The following is an 11,961-nucleotide window of genomic DNA, read 5'->3' as shown; positions in this document are numbered from 1 at the left end:
CAGCATAGTTTCAGCATATGTTGCCGTACATACTCAGTTTTCAAAAAAACTTCTAAAACTAAACTTGCAATTCCCTTAATAATTGTTAGTAAAGATAGAATAGTAAACATTACAATATTTTTTTAAATCAACAATATATATATACATTCCAGTAAAACATCATTTAAGAGTATTTAGTAAAAGCCAAAAATTATGCAGATTATATTAACACTACTGGTTGTTATCTCTTCTCTATATTGTCAAACAAATTACCCAAAGATCCCCTAATGGACCAAATTTATAGCTATTATTCAATTTCAAAACTTAATTTTGCTTTAGTGTCAATTTCTGATTCTTTCTAAATATTGAAACTGCTTGGTGCCTGGTAGGTGTTAAAATGTACCTGTATATATATTGGTAAATCAACTAGTTTTATCCTCCACATGACAGAATGAAACCATTCATTGATGAATTTAGTACCTCCTAGATAGTCCTGCTACTTAACGACCTACTTGATTCGATTTTACTCTGAATATTATAATAAAAGTTACTTTAAACCTTAATCAGCTAAATTTGTTGAATAGAGAAGCAAACAACATCAAACAGGATCAGATTTAGGAGATTACGGATCTCTGGGTCAGATCTTGGTCCGGGTTTATCATCAGGACTAGTTTCTTTTAACTAAAATACAGCATAACAGTGAGGTGCATATCAACATTAAGATATTTAAGGTTTGTACACTTGAAACGATAAATATTCTCCAAAACCACTGATTATTTTTTTGTATTTACAAAAAAACAACAACAAACAAACAAACAAAAAAAAAAAAACGGGATAGTTTCTAATGCTAGGTTTATCTACACAAAAATGATCCAAAATGTTACATTAACTACGTCAGACCTGGATGTTTGTGTTTTCTGGGGATTTTTTTAATTAAATATATAAGCCAGTCATTTATTAAAAACAAAGGAGGTATGGCAAATGTGCACCACAAATATCTAATATTTTATTGTTATTGTTTTTTTAATCCAATGTGTGTTTTGGAACCATGCGTTTTTATAAATATCACTCACACACTATTCGATTTGTCAGCTTATCATATGGATATCCAATATGTAAATATTCCAAAATGACGACATGTCATGAACCTAGCCCATAGCATGGCAGAAGCAACAATGTCAAGTTCAATCTGTGCTCTTTGTATTAGGAAGCCAGATTTGGTCAGTGGGCTTTAGAAATACAACAGGGAAGCTTTCTGAAGTTTGAATACTAACTGGGACAGTCAGAGATCACCAAGGCCTGGATATGCAGCCACTATGCATGTAAAGTATAGTACAGAGAATGCACTGTTGCTACGTAAGGGATTGCTGCAATTCTACACTGACAAAAATCAATCCTCCCGGAAGAGTACATTTGTGAATTGATGCAATCTGCAGGATATGGCCTTTTTTTTTTAACTAATCTGCCTGTATGGTTAGGTTCAATTGGCACTGTAAAGTGTTTTGAGATTACACGCATTGCCGACTGGAAATATATAAACAAACAGAATTGAATCAAAACTAATAGTTGCAGGTTCAACAAGTTTATTAGGAATTCTGATTTCTATTGTATCTCATTCATTGAATTTAATTCAGTTTATTAATATAGCACCAATTCACAAAACATTTCATCTCAAGTCACTTTACAATTCAACCTGGTCATACAGTCAAATTGATTCAAAGATTTCTATCTAAGAAAAACCAGTTGATTGCATCGACTCATTGACTCGAAGGCAATCCCTCCCACTAAGCATGCCTGTAGCGACAGTGGAGAGGAAACACTCTCTTCTAACAGGAAGAAACCTCCAGTAGAACCAGGCTCAGTGTGAGAGGCCACCATCAGAGGCCACCTGGGGTTCAAGGAGACAGAAGCAGACATACAGAAAAAAAGCAGAAATACAAAAGGCAACTGTCAATCAGCTCTACAGGCGGCTCCGTCCAGGAAACACACAGCCAGGCAGACGAGCTCTGAGCCAACTCCCATGTCAGAGGATGAAGAGAGGACATCCAGCTAGACACAGTCGGAGAAACAGGACTACACTGGAAAACTGTCCGACCTCGACATCTATAAACAAAGGTGTCGATAGCAGCAGCATAGCCGATATTTCTCTCCAGGATGGCATCACAGCCAAAAGGGAAACAGACCAGTTGAAGCTACTACTGTATGAGAAAAAGCAGAGAGACCATACATAAGCTCAGTTAGTGATTGAACTAACGCATTCTGCAAAGTGGTAGAATAGAGATAGAATGAAGCAGAATGATGAAAAAGGGGTCCCAATGTCCTCCAACATTCTAAATCTACAGCAGCATAACTATAGCTCAGGATAACCAGAGCCTCTCTAACAATAAGCTTTATCAAAAAAGGGAAAGTTTTTAGCCTAGTCTTAAAAGTAGACAGGGTGTCTGTCTCACCGACTAAAACTGGATGTTGGTTCCACAGGAGAGGAGCCTGATAACTAAAAGATCTGCCTCCCTTTCTATTCTTAGAAGTTCTAGGAACCACTTGTAAACATGGCTATTGAGAGCGAAGTGCTCTGTTAGGAACATAAGGAAAAATCAGATCTCTAATATAAGATGGAGCTTGGCTATTTAAGGCTTTATATCTAAAAAGGAGGATTTTAAATTCTATTCTGGATTTAACAGGAAGCCAATGAAGAGAAGCCAGGATAGGATAGATATGATTTTTTTTTTTTAGCTTTAATCAGAAATCTGGCTGCAGCATTTTGGATCAGCTGAAGGCTTTTAACAGTTTGTGGACTTCCTGGTAGTAAAGAACTACAATAGTCCAGCCTTGAAGTAACAAATGCATGGACTAGTTTCTCAGCATCACAGGATAGTTCTAATATATAATATTTCTAATATATATCTAAGATATTTCTTGGCAGATGAAAGTATATTCTAGAAACCTCTTCAATATGGGATTTAAAACAGTGGAAAACATTTTACCATCTGAGATCAATTTGTAAACAAAACCTTGTAGTCTCCCTTCATATATGTATATGTATATATATATATAATTTATATGACTGCATTAGCTCTGTTATATAAATACCTTCACAAAATGGTTGATCACGTCTCAGACAGGCTGGCCTTGGTTGGATTTCCTCTGCTTTCCTCCTCCATCTGTTGTGCACTCTGTGCTGTTTTATTTTTCATTCATGAGCTCTGACTCATCTCTCTAATAATTACCTCTATTTCCTCCCAGAAATAGTTTTTGCTTCTTTCTTTATATTGCTTGATTACTTGCTCTGCTTCTCTGATTCATTTAATTTATTGCTACACTAAAGCTTCCTGTTTTCATTTTTTCATCTGCATTCTCCAAGTGTCTATCATCTCCTCACCTCTGACAGATTTGTTTATCATCACTTTAACCCCCCCTCCTTTCTGCTCTTGCTTCTTGCTTGTCATTCAAACATCTTTAGAGTCATGACTCTCATCTCTTTGCCTTGAGGCTGGCTGTTTGAATGCAGACCTCAGTGCTGATGTGAAGTTTAAAACTTGGCTGGTTTCACTGTTTTCTCACGATGATGATATGTTGATGGGTTTCACTTTAATGTCGCTTACAGACACGAAAGATGAACAAACACAGTCTGTTTTATTGTTCTTCTTCCAGTAACATCCTCTGGAAAAATGTCATTGCTGTGAATTTGTGAACACGCTACCTTTTTAGCTTCTTTAAGACACAATGATATATTAGTTACTATTGTCATGTAGAACTTTGTATTGCTCTTAAAACAAATGTAGCCATGTTAAAAATTCTCTCCTGGACATCCCAAATCCCAAGGGTAAAAATCTAGTCTTCATAGTGGATAATAATTGAGTTTTCAGCCCCCTTAACCATTAATTAGGCCCGGTGTAACCCTATAATTAAATAAATTTGTTCCTGGAAAAGTTTTGGCATTAGATATTTCAACTGCCAGAATTGTTTCAGCTTATGAAATTATCAAACCAAGCACGGATAAGAAAATAGAGTGGAATGGTGGTTTAGAGCAGAGTTCCTTAACCCTGTTCCTCGGGGCCCACTGTCATTCATATTTTAGATGTGTCTCTACTCAAGCACACCTGATTCAAATGCCTGCATTTCCCCCTCTGCAGTCCTCACATGCTGAAAAAGCCCTAATTACCTCCCCATTCAGGTCAGGTGTGTGGGGGCAGGAAAACACCTAAAACATGTAGGACATAGGGCCCTGAGCATAGAGCTTCTGCCAGGGGCCTCAAACCAGTTCCAAAAAGGGCCGTGTGGCTGTAGGTTTTCCTTTCCAGCCAAGCAATCGCACACCAGACTCAACTGAGTGCAATCTTAACATGATGACTTGATGAGATGAATGATGTCTGGTGTCCTATTGCTTGGTTGGAAAAAAAAACCTGCAGCCACACGGCCCTTTCTGGAACCGGTTTGACACCCCTGGCTTCAAGTATCCAGTTCGAACCCCAAAGACTGGAACGCCAGCTCCCACAGCAAGACCCTTAGCCTGAAAAATAGGTCCTACACAGAGAACAGATTTCGTTGTAAGGAACATTAGAAAGGATCAATTATGTTAATTAGTTGATTATCTCTAAGTTAATAGCACAACAGTTACCAAAAAAAGAGGGCAGAAAGATTTTAACACAATTTTATTAGCAACAATGTGTCTGTTAGTTATATATTAGAAACAGGGACAGAAACATGTCTGCTGTACCATACCGAGTCTGAAAAAAACAGCTGGATCATAAAATAATGCAACAAATTTAAATATCCAAACATAAAAGCACAATTCATTTTCATAAACACCTCTAATAATAATAATATTCTTGATAATATATTTCTCTCATACTTCCATATGGCACTACATTTGCTGTGCAACTGCCAACAAATTTAGCTTCAAAGATATTAACAATATCTACTGTAGTGAGCATCTGTGTGTGTTCTGTGTGCACATGTTGACTTATGGCTGTTTCTAAGAGGACCAGGTTGGGTTTCAGACCTGCTTGTCTTATGCTGTTCCTCATGATGTTTAAAGGGACTTAGATAAAGTAAGATAAAAATTTAATTTCAATAAATGTAAATGCAAAGGCTGGGCAGTCAGCTGTGATAGATATAATCAGAGTATGGAGTAGGGGAGCGCTGTGTTTATGGCCTTGATATTTTGATTTATGTGGGTGTACTGTGGCTTATTGTTAAGTGCCTTACAAAAGTATTTTACCTCTTAAATCTTATTCAGTTTGTTACATTTAATCCATAAACGTCAAAGGATATTTTCTGGATTGATAAGAAAAAGCTTATATATACTGAGATATTATGATATTCGTTCCATAGCTGATATCAGCGCGAATTTACGATATCAATACTGGATCAGGATCCCCCTAAACACATCATCCTTAATAGTAGAATTCAACACTTGCTATAAATGGCAAAAACTGAATAGTGTGGCTTGCTGTTTAAATCGCCTCAGGAGCAATTTTTAGCTATAGTTAAAGCTGCCTATTTTTTGTCGGTTGATTTCAGCGTGAATCTACTTCACTGTCGCTCTGGTTGTATGTTTTAGTTCTTTGTTTCTTTTGTCCTGCTGGAAGTGATCATCAAGTCTCAACTCTTTGGCAGCCTTTACAAATTTGTTTTCAGGATTCCTGCTGTGTTTAACTCTATCCATGTTCCCAAAAAGATGAAGAAAAGTATCCCCTGATATAGGCCCACATTTTGTTTCACCAATGCAATGATGTTTAGGGTGATCTACAGTGTCATCAATCAAAAAGTTTAATTTAGATATTATTCGAAAAGACCAATTTCTAAAGCAGGTTTTCAGTACAAAATGCACACATTTTGGTAAACGTTAAAAATAACAACCCATTAATTAATAATTACTTATTTTCTTCTATAGGACTAATTAATTGTCATACATGACCTTAAGAAGCTCTTCACAATGTTGCACTACTATTCATACTATGTTGGTCTTGTTGCAGAGGGACAAAATCGGAAAACGGGGTATAAATACTTTTGGAAGGCACTGTGTTTGCTCATGTTATGAGAGGGGAAACAAAATGATGCACTTTTTCAGTCTTTGTTAAATAAATTACAGTGATTGTTAATAAACTCTACACAGACAAAAATAGAGTGAAAGGTACAAATGTGTCAGCAATCTATCTAATGAAGAAAATGGATTTTAGGATCCTAAAAACATCCTTCTCTTAGCTGACTGCTTTGAAATCAAGAAGTGTTTAATTTCAGTTGTAAGTCCTCGGATCATAAAATGCTCTTCCAGTTGGAATATCAGCCCTTGAGCCAGTCTGGTCAGCCTTGTGGAGAAAATAAAAACAAGAACAGGACCTCTCAGAGTACTTTAGAGCAAGAGTACATTTTCTTCAGTCCACTGATTCCAGAGAGAGAAAAGGGGAAGAAACTGAAGTGTGGCCTATTAAATATTTGATACATGTGCCTTTAAGGGTGAATCTTAAGCCAAAGCATCCGGATATCAGTGGTCACATAAAACAAAAGGTTGAACAAGCTGAAGCTTCAGTAAAAAAACAGAAATCACACGTAAGGTAGAAACAAGAAAAGAAAAATGCTTCCCAACTTCAATCTGTCTTACACTGTCTGATTACTAAAATAAACACAAAGTATTAGGGTTTGTCATATAACCTACATGGATGTGTCTGTGACACATGGTGTTCCCTCCTCCCTCTCACAATTAAATATTATTGCAACACGCCTTCAGCTCCTCATTCATTAAGCATTTGGGTGACACCTTGTGTTTGATTGTAAGGAATTGAAAATGTTGTCATAACAACTGAACACACAATGCATGCCCATACACTTACATACACTTACATTCTGCAGCAACACAGCATTTTTTCTGCCTGTAAGAACATACAGACTTTCCTTGCACCCTTTTGCTGGATAAACACCATGTGCTGTCTGCTGATCTTCAGACTGACTATTAAAGTAAAAACATGGAAGGATTTGAAAAATGAGAGGGTATTCAAATCTTCTGTGAGCCCTTAATGTCTTCAGATATTCAGTCCAAAGTTAAATCTATCAAAAACATCTGCGGGTGGCACCTAAAATGTAAAAACACCCTCCTCCTCTTCCTCTCCAATCTTCATGGATAATATTTGATAATCTCTATAATCTGTTGATGGAGGAACAAACAGATCATCCCTTCTTAGTATAGGACAACACCAGACTTCTCCCAGTCATATTTCATTTGTAGCAGCTGTGTAAAAGAGAAAATCCCCCCTGAGCACATCATCATTTTGGCGTTGCAGTAAGCTGCAAGTGTTTCAGGTCAAGAAGAAGGGTAGTAGGATAACACAAACTTTACCACTTAAATTAAAGCAAAGCTTATTTCATTCAAGGACATTTATAAACACTTTTAAATATGTAGGGCTGGCCCAAGTATAAGCTCACGGACCTGAAAATATGTGAGTTTGAGAAAGGAAAATTGTCCTGAGAGCCAACTGTGTGGTCCAATCTGCAGGTGGTGAAAGGTAAAGTGAGACTCAACAAAGGCCCGACTCAAGTCCTGTCCAGTAGAGGCTGTGCCAAGTCACAGAGAAAACCTTTGCTCAGCTAAACATCAGTGCTGATGCTACAGCTGCGCTGGAACATCTCCCTCATGGTCACTGAGCGAGCCAGGTTCGGCTTACGATAGTTTGAAATGTTAACAGGCACTGGCAGGTCCAGATCCTGCTGCTGGACGCTGCGGTAGCTGATGCGGTCTCCACCATTCCTCAGTCCTTCCGGCTGGTGGTGGTGGAGCTGCTGCGGCTGAGGAGGAGGCTGAAGGTAGAAAGGCAAGTCATAGTGTGTGCAGGATGGACAGAAGGTCTGCGAGCGTGTCAGTTTTCTAGCCAGTGGCGGGGTGGAGAAAATGGCGGGGCCATTAGGAATGGAGGAGGCGGCAGCCGTTGCCGCCACAATGTTGTGGTTGGAGTGAACCGGCGGGATGCGGGACGTAACAGCAAAGTCCGGCTCCTCCTCCTCCGACTCTGATTCCTCCTTTTTACAGCAATAATACTGGTGGATGGAAAGAACAGAAGTAATAAAAGTAACAGATACACAGTGCTTTGAGATTATACTCTTATTATACCTTGAATCTTTAAAACTTAGTTTGTATGTTTAGTTGGGATTTTATAGGAGATACTAACACATAATAGTGCATAAATGTGAGATGGTGTAAACTATTTCTATATGCAGATAAAGAAAATAAAAAAGTTCTTGTAATATTTTTCATGTACATTAAAGTGTTTGATTTTTGTCTCATGTCAGCTTGTCAGGTGAGAAGGACAGATATATTTTGGTAGGTTTGATGTTGCATCAGACTCTTTACTGTTGGGTGATTGAATGAATAGTTTACTGGGATGTTCAAAGATTCTTTATAACTTTGATCTGCTTTAAAATTTACTACATTTTGACCCTTATTCTGTATGATGGCTTCCTTAGTTTATATGTTGTTTTCTGAGGCTAACTAATAAACCCTAAGAATTAACAGAAAAGCTTTTTTTTAATGCTGAGATTAAAGGCATCAAAAATGTATTTACCAACTGAAATAAATTTGAGTTATTATGGAGGTGGCTGCCCTGATTGTCTTGATTTGTTTTTTTCCCCTGTAGACACAAAAAGGGAAACCATGCACTCTTTTCCCAAAAGCTTTTGCTGTATAAGTTGAGAAAAACATTATGAAAATGCACAAGGGATCTGAACTCTTCTGCAAGCCACAGTTTGGGAGTTTCTGTTTTGTAGTTTCACATATTAGGCGAATGATGCATCACATTTTTTTTTTTTTTTTTTTTTGAGAAAATGAATCAGGCTTTCAGTTTTTGAAAGCTGGCCCAGAGTCCATTTTTGCGAAAACTTAATTTAATCTTAGTGGATGCATGGATCTGGGTGCTATAGCTGCAATTCTCTCTACCTTTCTGTGTTGCAACTTCAGGGGTTTTACTCCCACCTAAAGGGCTGGAGTAAGAAATGTAGTGTCTTACTTTTATTAAATATTATAGTGTGATTGAAATTTGGTGCTGCTGCGATTTGAAAAGTGCATTTTTCAAAATTACGATTATATTGCAAAATCAATTAATTGCCTACTCCTAATTCTAATGGTGCATATGGAACTAATTTTGGGAATAATTATGACAGCAGGTGTTGTTTCCTGGTGTAAATGGTTCAAGCATCATATTAATAGAACCTTAATATTGGATGTAATTTTTATGGAACTTATAAAGCTACTTTCATGGAAACTTGAAGTTAATTTCTTGCTTTCAAGAGTATTTCTGAACCTAAACATATATCTTTCTGAGAACTTAGGAGAAACTCTCCTAATCCATGCCATGTGTGGTTGAAACAGACTAATCTATGAAATGTGTCTCAGTGATATGTAAATGGAAGAATAAAGGTGGATTAAAAAAGTTAACATTATAGTTTGTAGATCCAGGTACTGTATGTTGTTGGATCTTTCAGGTGGTGGTTTTGTATGTGTTAAGATTTGAAACAGCACCTCTTAGCTTAATACCCAACCAAAAGGCCTTAGGAAGGTTTCAGAAGACTTCCAGATAAATTCTGGAAATCTTACCAGAAAGTACCATGTAAGCAAGCAGCGAGTTCCAAGGAAGTTTAAAGTTCCTCTGAAGATCATTTGATGCAGTTAAGAGGAAAAAATATAATTCTTGAAAAAAAAAAAAAAATCAGCAAGTTTCACCAATTTATCTAGGAAGTTCAGCATAGTACCTTCCAAAGTTGTTCCTAGAAAGTATGTGGAAAATTGCAGACCACTATCTAAGACAAAAGAAAGTACTAAGTTCGAGTAAATCACATTTTAAGTTCTGAAAGAAACATTTGAGTATGAGTAAAACACCTTGTAAGCTGTCTGAAAGTCAATGCTAAGTTCCAGGAAAGTAACTAGAAAACCTAATAAAACTTCCAGGAATTTGTCTGGAAAGTTCGGTAAAGTTAATTCCTATTCCAGTAGAATTTCTGCACGCATTCAAGGATTTGAGGAGCTAAGCATGATGTTTATTGAAAAATAAATGCTCCATGCAGTCTCACCTGTAGCCTACAGTAGCACAATACTGCGATGATAAGGAGTAATATAACTGTAGCAAGAATTCCACCAGTGATGACCACTGTCCCGGCTGTCATTCGAATGGCTCTCCATCAACACCCTGCAAAGAGCAAGAAGAAACAAGGAAAGAATGGACAAACAGAAAAAGTGGTAATGGAATTGAAAGTGCAAACAGAGGAGGAAAAGGCGAACACTTCATTCAGTACAGTAGCTTCATTAAGTAGATCATAACCATGTGTCAGCTCAGTGGTGCTTATTGAATTATCCAGCAGCTACAAGGCATGTAATGGAATCATTCTAAAAGTGCTGTTCATAACATAGACAGGATCTCAGAGGGGAACTCAGTCTGCCAGGGAGGGGGAAATCAGAGATCAAGTGCAGGACAGCTGTACAAATTTAAGACAAATTTAGACAAAAGCATGACAGTAGAGCAAAGATGTAAATGCTGTAAAAGATGGAGGAAAAAGCATGGGGGTAGATGGAACAAAAGCAAACAGGGCACCAAAATGAAGCAGAGTGGGTGGGAGAGAGCAGGAGAAAAGATGGGGTGATGACAAAGAAGCTGTTAAAAGTTGACAGTGAGAGAAATGCCACACTATAAAACATAGAGGTTAAAGCTGCATTTATATAGATGAGTCACTATGACATATAAATATAATTACAATATCTTTTAAAGCATGTATGAATGTTGTGTCCATGTTAGTACAAATTAAAATGAAACTAGACCTCCTGTTTTTATTGCAAATAATTTTTCTATGTTTAAATTCCATCAATGTAGAGAGATGTAGAAAATGCTCAAATATTTCTTCAAGGTTGGTTTTATGACAGAAAAAGCTGCATACTCTAAAGAAACAAAGCAATATTCTAAAAAAGGATAATAGCTGTGTTTTTTCCTGCATCATTTAGTATGAAACAGTAATGCGTGCTTTGAACGTAATCCATGGATTTTGGGTTTAAATAAAAATTAATAGCAAAAGAACAGATATTAAGGAAACCAATTCATCAATAATTTCCTGAGAAAATCTAGGAAAACATCTGGAACATTCATAGATAGATCTTTTCTATTCATGTTCTTAGTAAAACAAAAAGTAACATAATATTTCTAATGCTGTTTTCAGACCCACAAAAAGTAGACTTTCTGAAGTCCACCGAAGGATTTTGGTGGAGGTTCTCCGTTAAAGGGAAATTGAAATAGGGTTAAAAACACAGAATAAGTGAAAATCTATTATTATAGCTTAAAACATTCTGCTCTTTGTCTGTTTCTCAGCTTCTCCTTTACTAAAGTGAGGAAGGTCTTCAGATGAAGAATTAAGTCCTGTTGGTGTTTTTCTTAAGCCCTCTTGAATTTATAAAGGATGTGTATCATTTTGATGCGTAATTGTTTTGTGAATTGTTTTCGTACACTACCAGAAAAAAAGATATAAAAATCAGCATATTACTTTCTAGCAATAGAGCTTGTAATGGTCTTGCTGTATTGTTTGAATTTTACTTTCAAAAGTTCAGTGTTCTATAATGTACTTACTGTTTCCCCAGTGGGTCAAAACTTCTAGGTAAACTAAACTGAAATAGGTCCAAATCCCCTGCAGTGTTATGGTGGGGAATAAGACCTTCAATGCTTTTGACTTTACAGCAGGAAGTTGTGGCTAGAGCAATCATCATGTTTTCATCTTTCACTGTTTTAAGAAAATGTTTCATCATCTTTTGCTTGAATGTATTTAAAGATAACTGGAAGCAATGCCGTCCTGAAAGAAAAATACATTTTTGCTGAACTCACTGAATATAGCTGTAGAGATGGAAATGTCACTTTTTAATTAACTAGGTATTTTATCACAAAGGATTATCATACCTTTATCGAACCTTTTTTTAGACTAAGGTGCTGGGAGTGTTTTGGAAAAGAAAAAATTTAAAAC

General features: G+C 36.8%; 1 protein-coding gene across 2 annotated transcripts in view; it reads right to left on the bottom strand.

Moving 5' to 3' along the window:
• Positions 1-4,632: 4,632 nt before the first annotated feature.
• The window catches only part of LOC107088685 (protein FAM163B-like), a 28,231-nt gene continuing 20,902 nt past the window's right edge, over positions 4,633-11,961 (bottom strand). For both annotated transcript variants that reach the window (XM_015381004.1, XM_015381005.1), the window contains 2 exons: positions 10,036-10,151; positions 4,633-8,010 (listed from right to left, as the gene is read on the bottom strand). In XM_015381004.1, the coding sequence (XP_015236490.1) occupies positions 7,564-8,010; positions 10,036-10,128 (540 nt within the window). In that variant the 5' untranslated portion in view covers positions 10,129-10,151 and the 3' untranslated portion in view covers positions 4,633-7,563. The remainder of the gene's footprint in view (positions 8,011-10,035; positions 10,152-11,961) is intronic.

Source organism: Cyprinodon variegatus, unplaced genomic scaffold (assembly GCF_000732505.1).
Source record: "Cyprinodon variegatus isolate N-32 unplaced genomic scaffold, C_variegatus-1.0 Scaffold227, whole genome shotgun sequence".
Taxonomy (NCBI): domain Eukaryota; kingdom Metazoa; phylum Chordata; class Actinopteri; order Cyprinodontiformes; family Cyprinodontidae; genus Cyprinodon; species Cyprinodon variegatus.
The sequence above is the reverse complement of the archived record's forward strand: the minus strand, read 5'-3'. Positions and strand labels throughout refer to the sequence as shown.